Source organism: Anastrepha obliqua, chromosome 1 (assembly GCF_027943255.1).
Source record: "Anastrepha obliqua isolate idAnaObli1 chromosome 1, idAnaObli1_1.0, whole genome shotgun sequence".
Taxonomy (NCBI): Eukaryota; Metazoa; Arthropoda; class Insecta; order Diptera; family Tephritidae; genus Anastrepha; species Anastrepha obliqua.
This window is the reverse complement of record NC_072892.1, coordinates 26852176-26864552: the sequence shown is the minus strand read 5'-3', so window position 1 is coordinate 26864552 and position 12377 is coordinate 26852176. Positions and strand designations below refer to the sequence as shown.

At 38.6% G+C, this 12377-nt stretch overlaps 1 protein-coding gene across 2 annotated transcripts in view; it reads right to left on the bottom strand.

Annotated features, from left to right (window-relative positions):
- Window positions 1–8914: 8914 nt before the first annotated feature.
- Window positions 8915–12377, bottom strand: part of LOC129235365 (solute carrier family 22 member 13) — a 36653-nt gene continuing 33190 nt past the window's right edge. For both annotated transcript variants that reach the window (XM_054869174.1, XM_054869175.1), the window contains exons 2-6: window positions 11247–12147; window positions 11020–11174; window positions 10445–10948; window positions 10227–10367; window positions 8915–10120 (exon numbers count right to left, since the gene is read on the bottom strand). In XM_054869174.1, coding sequence (XP_054725149.1) covers window positions 9708–10120; window positions 10227–10367; window positions 10445–10948; window positions 11020–11174; window positions 11247–12037 — 2004 coding nt within the window. In that variant the 5' untranslated portion in view covers window positions 12038–12147 and the 3' untranslated portion in view covers window positions 8915–9707. The remainder of the gene's footprint in view (window positions 10121–10226; window positions 10368–10444; window positions 10949–11019; window positions 11175–11246; window positions 12148–12377) is intronic.

Genomic DNA, 12377 nt, shown 5'->3' with positions numbered 1-12377 from the left:
TACAGACGTAAACAACCTTTAAGGTTTCTTAATCGTACAGATTGTCTATAGTCGTGTCGGAATAACCCGTATAAACTTGTTGGTAGCAAGGATGTGGCAACAAAATGGTGCAGAAGCGATAATTGGATTCTTGGTGGATCATCGCCCAAAGCAACCGACCAACTAAGGGCTCAAACTCGTTTCACGTGCCCCCTATTCTCTAGACTTGGCTATTTCGGATTTCTCGGACAACTACAAGTAGTTTTTCCCCAATTTGAAGAAATGGCTGCCGTGAAAAAGGTTTTATTCAAACGAGGAAGTGATTGCAGAAACGAATGGCTATTTTTTAGACTTGGAGCTTAGATACTGAAAAACTGCAACACTGTCTCGTTCATATGTCTGAAAAGAGAAAATCTTCTTTTAGTTTCAGGCTGTTAGCACGTTTGATTTGTGTTTTATGCTTGTTTTGCAAAAGTAACCTTTTTAGTGACGCCATGAAAATGCGTAACTCACATTACAAGCAACGGATTGTGATTCAAATTTAGAGAACTTCAGCGAAAAACTAACGGAAATTCCCTGAACATTGCAAATGAATGAGAATTGGATATCCGAGTATATCCCTAGACCTATAAAAAAGTCAAGAGTGGGTGGAAGAGGGTGAGGAGCCGTTAATTAACCCGGGAAGTCCCATAACTTTTTTTGTTTTGGAATTTTGTGAAATGTTGTATACTTATGTATTTCGATCTCCTGAGCACGAAAATAAAGTCCATTTTCATTTTCCTCGCTTCGATTCTCCCGAAACCTCCCGGGACCTCTAGACAAAATGGTTTTCGAATGTCTTTTTATTTTTAATTTTTCAAAAACTAACTGTTTTCAAACATTTTTATTTAAAAAATAAGTAAAATAAATGAATTCACGACAATGAAAAAAAAAACATTTTTGAACTGAAATTTATCATGGTTTTGTGTGGTACTGAGCAAAACATTGTACGCAAAGTCCTACGTTGCATTTACCACATGCAGTTCGTCCATTAACTCTGCATCCGTCACCGGCACAATGCCTACGATTTGATGGTATCACAAAATGTCCAACCTGATCATAGCGCAGAGTATGTTCAACTCGACCTGGTTGATATGCATATCTGTGAAAGGGCGCAGGTCCAGGACTTTTGGGCGGTATACCATAGTGTTTGCAGTAGTATACTGCAACTTGTCGTCGAAATTCTAACTGACTGATAGGTTGATCTTTTCGGTAAAGTTGCCATGCATTTTGAATACAAGCATCTAACAGCCAGGTAAAAATGCTAGACCACCACTTTTTTCCCCTGTATGCGATGCGGTGCAGGGATAGATTTTGATCTAATCGGTCTACTCCGCACATAAATTTATTATATTCCGTGATTGCGCAAGGACGGGGTACATTTATTTTCGATCCACTTGCCTTCGAATAACGCTGTGCCATTGATTTCGGATCCTCACCAAAGCAGGTAGATAACATGCAGACAACATTGTTATCTTTCCATTTCACCAAACAAATACCAGTGCTTTTCATTTCAATTGATTCAGAGTAACCTCTTTCCATTGACTTGAAGTCTTTTTTATGCACTAGTGGACAGCTTGCTGGAATTCTGTTTTCTCGGATTGTCCCAGTACCATTATATCCGCATGACTTGAGATATGCCAACAGAGGATAACTAGTAAACAGGTTATCGAAATAAAACTGGAATGACAGCGATTTCAATTCATCAGGAAAATCGTCGACCATGCTGACTAAAGGAGCGGCGCATTATCCAAATTTTGCTTCGTACTCCAAATTCGATCGAGGATTCTTCCCCTGGTAAATTTCAAAATTCACCAAATAACCAGATGGAGTGCATAGGGACCAGACTTTATATCCAAATCGTAATGGTTTGCCCTTTATAAATTACTTGCATCCATGTTTACCAAAATAGGATATCATACTTTCGTCGAAAGAAAGATTTTGTTCCGGATGGAAATTTTCTATCATTTTTGCTTTCAAATGATCCGTAAGAGGACGTAGTTTCCACATTTTGTCAGGATTTGGGCCGTCTTTTGAAGAAGCCTTGGAATTTTTTTCGAAGTGAAGATTTTGCAAAATCTCTTGAAAACGATTCCGACGCATGGTGTTACTGACAAGATTGTTCCGAATGTCTTCATCCTGACTCCACAAATGTTTGTAATTGGAGTGATAATTGTAGCCAGTGCCGATCAATATGCCTATGAATGCTCTAAGTTCCCTGACTGTTATATTTGGGTTCGGTCTATTCTGTTCCACCGAATATAACGCACTTTGTTCGCAAATATGTTCCAATAATGTGTCATCAAAAAATTTTTCAAACTGTTCGTGTGGCAGTGAATGGCGACAATCTTCGTAATTTGCGCTTGGAAAAATTGGAATTAGAGATGACGATTTCTTCTTGACCCATTCAAATACAGTTTCCTTGTTTCCTGATGGCAATGCAACGTTTGAAGGTTTCGGTTCAATTTTACGTAAGCGCTTCCTCATTGGAGATTTTGAACGATTAGCCGTTGTTTCTTCATCCTCCATCTCATTATAAGTGTCTGCAACCTCAATAACAGGCAAATCACCTGGATTTGGTGCTGAAAAATTTAGAGTTTATAAGATCAAAATGATGGTATGTTTATACCGTCTCTAAACATGCCTCCCATATCCTCCTCTTCATCGAAACCTCTTAGCTGAGCCGGGCAAACATTATCTGGAATGCCCGCACAATCATCTTCAGCGTCATCTTCGCCAGATTCGTTGCCACACGAAGTTGATTTTGATCTTCTGCTTCTTCGAGTTCTTGAATGAAATCAAGCATTTCTTGCAACGATAAACCGCTGTAATTCACAAAATATCAATAAATATGATCAAAAATCTCAAAAATCTCAAAAAAAAAAAACTACACCAAACGTAACTAAAACCCCGTACCCTAGACGTCCCACGGTTACCATATGGTAACGCCTTGAGTAAAATACAAAAAAGTTACACAAAAAATCAAATTTCAAACAAAACTAAACTTGCATTTACTAGTTTAATTCATTAGCTACCAACTGATGCAATTTTTTTGGAAATATATCAAAAAAGCAAAAAGTTATTCATATACTTACCGACGTGCCATGTTAAAAAACCACAATAATTCACTTTTTTTTCACCTGAGTTTGACGTCTTATAGCTTTGCTAGCTGCACTAAAAATAACAAAAAACTTATGTTTTTCCGTGAGCTGCATTTATTCTGCGTGAAATACAGTTATTCTTTTTTGTATTTGTTATTTAGTTCAGACATAGTACGTAAAATTGTAACGGGATGTTTGCATTACCATATGGTAATCGTAGGAAGATTCGGGTTAAAGCGACGATATTCAATACACAGCAGAAGACAATGTTTTTAGGGTAAAATTAATAAAATAATACAAAAATTAATAAAATTAATACAAGGCAATATTTGACATTTGTGAAGTAGGCAGCTGCTGTACCCCAACAGACAATCAATGGAGCGCGTAAAGCTCAAAATAATTTGTTATATTTCAAATAAACCAAACCTACAAATCATTCAGAGAAGTCAATCTAAGATGCTAAGGACAATCACAAACGCTAATTGGGACATACAAAATGACGATATTCACCGCTACCTCGGCATAGACACTGTCACTGAACCAGTAAAAAGAAGCAGCAGTAAGCACATCTTGCGACTATTAGAGCACAAAAACCATGAGATGAGACTGATACCGGAAATGGAACTTAAACCAAGAAGACTAAAGCGCAAAACACCCACAGATCTTGCTCGTACTGTAATATAAAATAAAATATAATAATATAAACTTATAGAAAACTATGTATTAGTAAAATTGTAACTAAATACCACCAAAGACAATAATGTTCTCTTTCAAAGGGAAGGGACATTTTAATTCCAAACTCTAACACCAATTACTTATTGTTAATATTAACAGATTGTAATTTATAATGGAAATAAAAAAAAAATATAAAAAAATATTTAGTAAAAAATTATTAAAAAAAATGGATGATTAATTTTGCGCCACCTTTTATATTTTCATACACACACACTACTTTTTGCCAAAGGTAGTTTGGTAAGAAAATGGGCGAAATCGGCCAACAACCACGCCCACCTGCTGTATAATGGTAATTTCCAAATAGTATAACTTTTTTTATATTAATCGCAAAAACCTTTTTAAAAATGGATTTTAAAGCTGAGGACTAGTACTTTGCGATGCCGTTGTGGAAAATTAAAAAAAAACTTTACCTTGCTAAAAAAAAATTTAAAAAATGGCCAAAATCTGCATTTTTTGACTATTTAACCTCAAATTGCCAAAAATCCTGACGTGCTGGAGCATTTTCAAGGTCATATTCGTTTTCAGCATAAAAAAACCTTGAAGAAACACCCATAGCCGTTTTAGAAACTGTACCTCGCAGGACTGTGAAATATATCCGATACATTTTGGTACATAAACTTTATTTTTACTTAATTGTAAAATGTGAAAAATTGATGGGTGATATAACTTTTTAATAATTTTTTTCGTAATCAGGACACCAAATTACAAAGTAATTTGTTAAAATTATCGAAAAAGTTTTTTGGTTGTTGGCCTGTGTAATAAATAAAAACCAAACAAAAAAAATACGACGCAAGTAAACTTTTGAAAAATGGGCGCTACCGTTCACTCTTTTGGCTAAAAGTGTATCTCGCTCATGACCTAATTAATAGAATAAATTCGGTTCAGAGAGCTTTTGCGCGCTTTGCTTTGCGCTCGATGAAACTCGTTGATCGCATTCCGTCCTATCGTTCTCGTTACTTAATAATAAATCTCATGTCCTTAGAGTCTGGTGTGTTTTATTGTCGATGTGTTCTGCGTTGTCTTTGATATTTGTGCAGGCTGAATAGATTGTCCGCACCTGCTCAATAAAATTCATTTTAACCCCTAACGGCCGAAAGGCCCCGCCACGGGGATAGAAAACGAAAGGGGACATGAAAAGAATTCAGTTTTCATTTCATTTATTTATCATCGCTGTAGTTTTCTTTAACAAATATTGCACCTTGTACATCTCTGGTTTGTTGATCTTATAAAATTATAAATTAAGTAAATATATTGAATTTATATCTAAATAAATGAGTTTAAATGTTTAATTTAAGTTTTCATCTTTATAAACGTTTTAGAATTTCACCTAATTCTCCGTTGTCTTATGCATTATAAAAAAGCTCTCGGCCATTAAGGGTTAATGTTCCTTCACGCATTTTCCGTTGTAATGAATCTTTTTTGCGGGCATTGCCAAAACTGTTTATTGGATGAATGCTCGTTTTAGTAGGAAGCTAGCACAATTTAATGCTTATTTTTCTTCTTTAGATTTCGATTTTTCTTACTCTAAGTCTATTTTCAAGCTGTATGAGCTTTACGACGACATAGACATAGCGCAGCGAATAAAGATCCAGCGGCTACGTTGGCTGGGTCATGTCGTCCGAATGGATACAAACGCTCCGGCTTTGAAAGTATTCGATGCGGTACCAGCTGGTGGTAGTAGAGGAAGAGGAAGGCCTCCTCTGCGTTGGAAAGATCAGGTGGAGAAGGACTTGGCTTCACTTGGTGTGTCCAATTGGCGCCGGTTAGCACGAGAAAGAAACGACTGGCGCGCTTTGTTAAACTCGGCCAAAATAGCGTAAGCGGTTATCGCGCCAATTAAGAAGAAGAAGAAGTCTATTTTCAAGAAGTTACTTATAAGAATTTGGTCATAAAAATTTTTGTTTTTATCTGTCTATCTTATAGTCCGTAAGCAATATGTTTGTTGATTAATAAAAAAGTAAAATAAAAAAGTGAATTAAACAATAAAAGTTGCCCAAACTTGACACACATTGCGCTTTCCTCCTCATTTAATTCGACTAATAACAGCACCCGGTTTTTATATGTTACGATTAAATTTCCGTCCGTTCCTTTTATCTTACAAGCCACTTCAATAACCCTCATTGGATAGGAGTTTTTCTGACTCCAAAAATCCAAAAATCAACCCAACTTTAATTTTACTAAAACGTGCGTGGGGATATAAATCTCGGTCCGGTAGGAACGTAATGCTTCCTTACTTGTTAAATAATAAGTATCTTTTCAAATAAGTAGAGCAATATGATGGTATTCATTGGCAATTAACTACAACTTGTAAGCATGCTTCGTTACCGTGTTGATTTTTAACGATACCTTTTGCAATGCAAATTCTTATAATTGCATATCCGCAACTCTAATAATTAATATGGGGGAAGTTGGCAAATTACCAGACAGGAAATTAAGTCAAATCAATCGATTAATTAGATAAATCAATAATTCTAATATACGAACATATAAATCGGCGTTTAAAGTGCAAGCCCGCTAATTGGCATTTGTGAAAAAGCTGAGATTTATTTATTTTAATAATCTGCAGTACAAATTACCTTACAGACTAGACAAAAATGTAAGGAAAAGCAAGCCAAATTTAGCAACTAAAATATTAGTAATCAATATAAATATAATATTAAGCAACTAAATTAAAATTTTTTACAAAACTAGATCTAGACAAGGCAAATCTATTAACGGTGGTATCGGTAAATCAGCTGATTTGTGTGCGCCTTGAATCTAGATAAAGCGAAATCAAGCAGGTTGGAATTGGATAATGAATTGGGACTCGAAGTGCGCGAACAATAGATGCATTACTCGAAAATTTAGTCTCAAAATTTTCTCCACAAAGTGGTAAAAACCGCAAAGACTTCTTTGCTGAACAGTAAAATGTCTCCATTAAAGTAGGTCTGGACGATCGACGATGCCATTAACCACACTGAAAATAATATAAATAAAAGTGAAAGGACAGTCCGTCTATTTTCTAGAGATTCTAAATTAATTAGCTTTAGCCGAGAATTGTAGGATGGAACAATATCCTCAAATCGTAGCGAACTTGCAGGGTCCGGCATTTGAAGTGTAACCAGAGTATAGTTTACAAGCGCGCGGAAGCATTTTGCCGAGAGTAAACGCGAAAAAGGAAAATCAGCAATGAATTTCAAACGTAATTGTGTGATTGCATTATATTTGGCTGGGAAATCCCAACCAGCGATTTTTCGTTAGCTTGAGCGCCTTAAAGTAAATAAAGTTCTTGTTTATCGCACCATTACTCGTTACAATGATACTGGTAGCATCGCAAAACGTCATGGAGGTGGTCATCAAAAGATTGCAACGTCACGTGAAATGGTTCAAAAAGTGAAGAAGCGACTTGAGCGAAATCCCCAATGAAGTGCCAATCAAATGGCGAAAGAACTGAAAATATCTGACCGCAGCATCCGCCGCATACTGAAATTTGATCCGAAAGTCAAGCCTTAGAAGATCCAAAAGGCACATGATCTCACACCAAAGCAGCAAGAAGTCAGACTTTAGAGAGCGATGCAGTTGACTCGCTTGGCCGAAAACGGTAATTTTTCGAACATTGTGTTTTCTGACGAGACAATTTTTCAAATTGAGCAGTTCGTAAACTCCCAACACGATAGGGTTTATGTAGTAGAAAAAGATTTGTTAAAAATAATTTCAAGAGGAATTACCAATGGATTCATATATTCAATAGTGCATGAACATTTGGTCATCAAGAAGATTTGTAATCGTTGGATGTCCCATACTTTGACAAATCCCTAAAAAAGAGTTGTTGTTGTTGTTGCAGCAGCATAAACATTCCCCATACTTACATACGGGGAATGCTGCTGGAGTGACAGTCCTTGGCCGGATATAAATACGGGTCGTTTAGGTAACGTAGAACCGACTGTCGTGGAAACGACCCAAAAGAGTCGTGTGGATTGGTGTAAAGCAATGTAAAGGAAATTGAGCCACGGTACTTCAAAGCACGTCTATGACATCTTATTAAGTGACGAATTTGTATCTGCATTTGAGTTTAATGCAACAAAAGTTGTTCGCGGAAGAAGCACATCAAAGCAAATGGTCGACTGTTATTTCGAAAAATCGGGTCATATCACAACTGTACCAGTAGAGAAACTTAAAACTGTAAATTTTGTGTGGTACACAACCATTTGCTTGCCAAAATTTTTTGGAGAATTAAGGAAAACCAACTGCCGAAGATGAATCATTCTTCACCTCTCACAAGAGAGTTTTGAGTACTCAGAACATCGAATTAATGCAACGTTCGCCATACATCCCTGATTTGGCACCTTATGATTTCTTTTTGTTTCCGAACATCAAAAATAAAACGCGAAGCCAACGTTTTTCAACACCTCAAGAAGCTGTTGAAGCCTTTAAACAGCTCGCCTAGGAGGTATCCACTTCTGAGTAGCGAAAATGCTTTGAAAATTGGAGCAAGTTGAATGTATGGCGCAGAAGCTTCAACGATAACAATATCCGATGAGGCGTCTCTTGGAGTGCTTGAGAGAAAGATTCTGCGCAAGATTTTGGACCTTTGCACGGTGGTGGCGGCGAGTATCGTAGGCGATGAAACAAAGAGCTGTATGAGCTGTACGACGCCATAGATATAGTGCAGCGAATAAAGGTGCAGTGGCTTCGTTTGCTGGGTCATGTCGTCCGGATGGATACAAACTCTTCGGCTCTAAAAGTATTCGATGCGGTACCAGCTGGTGGTAGCAGAGGAAGAGGAAAGTCTCCTGTGCGTTGGAAATATCAGATTGACAAGGAATTGGTGTTTAAAACTGGCGCCGGTTAGCGCGAGAAAGAAGCGACTGGCGCTCTTTGTTAAACTCAACCAAAATCGCTTAAGCGGTTATCGTACCAATCAACAAGAAGAAGAAGAAGAGAATGTAGAAGTGTATTGACTTCCTAGCGGAATAATTTGAAAAACAAAAAAGCCATTTTCATTATTATTTTTCTGCGCAAAATATTAAAGTCAACCATTGTACCTATAAGAAATGTGTAAGGAAATGAAAAGCATGAAGTCTTGTTCGTATTTATGTGAGCGTATATTTTCATTCGTATATAATTATCTAAGTGTGTATACATACATATATTTATTTGTCTTAATTTTAATTAATGTATGCTGGAATGACAGTGTTCGATTGGTCAACCCATAATGATACAGGCTTCGTAGCTTAATTTAAGTACGATCAAGTAATTGACAATTTGTATAATTTTAAAGAAATGACAGTGCAAGAAACACCCCCTAAATTTGAAGTAAACATGACTTAGCTAATCACAGATTTACTAAACTATAAATTTTTCGCTTTTTTCAAGTCAATTTTAAGGTTATGAACGTAGTGCTAATAAACAATAAAATATATGTGCAACAAATAACAACAAGTGTACTACGAGTATAAACTATGAGTGTAGGTATAATTAAGTGGGTAAGACTTTGTTTCTAATGGCACGCGCTAAATTGCCCTACAAGAAATCTGACCGTCATATGACCCATCATCTGACCGGCAGTGCTGATGCATTTTGTCGTCATTTACTCCAACGCCTTTTAAGAGTATAAAATATCAAAATTCTAATCTTACTATGGTATTCATGTGATTTTGAATTCCTTTCTAACAAATACCAGGTACGGCTTATTAGAATCGCCTACTCAAATAAGCCTTCATGTTATTGATGAGCAGGTCTGTTCACTCAAAGGGAATTGTTACAGATGTTTCTATCAATCAAAGGGTTGGAGTTTCGATCAGTTGGAAAACATTCTTTTCTTGTACGGCGACTAATATAAACTACAACTAAAGGTAATAAATTACAATCTACTCAAAGACGCGTATTATTCACATCACTTTCAACCGTCCAAACGGTGGCGGCCAACGGCGAGCGCTCCTTTTTATGCGCCTCCTGATTATCACCCGCCCTAGCCATGACAAGATTCGCGCTTTTCTTTTGCTTTGGAGGCTGCAACATACAGGTACAGATGCCACCTATCACAGTGAGCACAGCGAAAAACGTGAGTGAGAGCGCAACATCGGTCTTCTTGAGCAGATTGATGAACGGCGCGGTCAACAGCCAAATGCGTGCCCATGTGACGACAGAGAATGCAAATGGTTGCTTCTTATTCGGTGGCATAACTTCAGCCATGCAAGCCTGCATCATGGATTGAGCGCAGGAAACAGAGGCTTTTGGCACGACGGCGATTATCATCCATAGAGCGACTTTGAGGTCGGGATTCACTAGATGACGGGTGAGAGGAAGGAAATAAAATAGCATAATATGAGATGGGTGAGAAGTAGCAGCGTTTTGGATACATTTTTTGGTTTTGAATATCATGACACTTACAATTCGCACCCGTAAAGGTCCAACCGAGACAGCCAACGAGCCCGGCAACAATATTGAAGCAACCTGCATACATAAACTTTTTCGGCCCATGCTTCATGGCGAAGTGTAACCCAATGAAACAACCAATGATTTCGGCGACACCTGCAAGTTAAAAATTCAAAAGAGGCAGATTTCAATAAGGTTTCACTACAGCCACAATTTGGCATTTTCGTACTCACCCATAGCGATGGTGTTAGGCACCCGATAATTTCTACCGAACGAGCGTAAATTCAGCAACATGCCCATGTAGTTCACGATGTAGCAGGCGAGCGCAATGTGCGCCGCCAACATGTAATACTTAGCACGTGGCCCACGCCACAGCTGTAGCCACGTGGCAGGTGGCTTTTGTGTGCGTAATGACTCACGTAGCTTTTCGAGCTGCTGCCGAAAGTCATCGGGTATGAGGAAGGTGCGCTCATTGATGTCCACAGCCTTGCGTAACATACGCTCCACGCGATACACATCGTGCTCCTTGCCGTTCTTTAGCAGCCAACGTGGAGATTCGGGTGTCCATTGCAGTAGGAACAAGAGAATAACTGTGGGGAATGTGATTCCTAAATAAAGTTCACTCCAATTTTGGAAGAACGATGAAATGCCCGGCAACAAGATCACGCCGAGTGACCAGAAGGTGTCATAGAGTATAATGACACCGGTGCGATAGCGGCCACCAGTGATGTCACCAACTAGAAAAGTAAAGAGCGAAATTTTTGCCATAGAACACTTCAAAGACCCAAACTGTAAATCAACCACTTACAAATCGCTTGTGCGGAGGTGAACATGAGCGCACAACCGATGGCTGCGAGGCAGCGAAAGATACAGTGCATTGTTAGCGCTCCCGAATAGCCAGTGATAACACCCAAGATAATCTGTAGCACGGCGCCGATAATATAGACAGTACGTGGACTGAGTCTGAAGAAAAAAAACAAAAACCATTATTAATTTGTAGGATTTTTGTCAAAAGCCTAGCTTCTCTCCACTTACTTCAACATCGCCTTGGTGCCTATGACGCCGCCCACCAACACGCCAAACAGATGCCAATACTGCGTCCAGGCGACAAAAATTTCACGCATACAAACCAAATTGTACTGCATTATGAACGAGTAAAAGTAGTCGTCGTACACGAAATCCGTGCATGGCTCCTGTGAGAGTATCGTCTCACCTGCTGTGCTACCATTCGCCGCGACATTGGCGCTCCAATCCACCACATAACACTGGTTCTCTGATATCGATTGATTTGCGCTCAGCTGGCTTGCGTCGCAGCGATACTGAACGGATGGCTTAATCTCTGGCGCTGTGTAAATAATGCAGGCCATAAACCAAGAGGCGGGTAGTTTGCACAGGAAAAGTATAAGCACCGAACGCAGCTGCCAGATGCCAAAATCGCCCAACACACTGCCGATTATGTCAGTGCCTGCTGCGGCAGGTGTGGCGAGTTTTGGCTTTGCCTGTGGAATTTGTGACAGCGCGGCTTCGCCGATAATTTTACTACGCATTCCCGGATTAGGCTGCTGTGGTGTGCGTTCTGGCGTAGATGGTGGCGCTGGTATCGTTGGTGTGGAATGCGTTTCTATGCTGTTGACGTCGTTGGGCGCTATGTAAACGCTACTTCTATGGCGGTGCAACATTTGTGCCGTTGTGGCGGGTGTTAGTGAGCCTGAGAGCCTATTGCTGTTGTTGCCATTGTTGTAATTTATTTGCGTTTGATTGCTGCGGAAGCTGTTATTGTTGCTGTTGTTACGTTGATTGTGTTGATTCAACGATTCGGGAGACATAACTGGGGTGTTGTTGTGGTTGTTGTTTATTGGCAGCGTTTTATTGGGAGAAATGCATAATATTTATTTAAGTAAACGAGTTAAAGAGATTAGCTGGGCAGTTTGTGGATCTGAAAAAGAGGAAAGAGTGCACAGGCTGTTAAATTTTATACTCAAAGCTTGGCAGTGAAGTTAGACTTGAATGATTAGTGAGTTGGGGAAAATTAAACGAAAAATAAAACTTTAATTTAGTAACGGAGTTAACTTACAAGGAAGAAATAATACATATTTACGAGGCATGTACTCCCTCGTAAAGAATATCCAACTCCAGAAAAATATATCAAACTATTCTGATTAATAT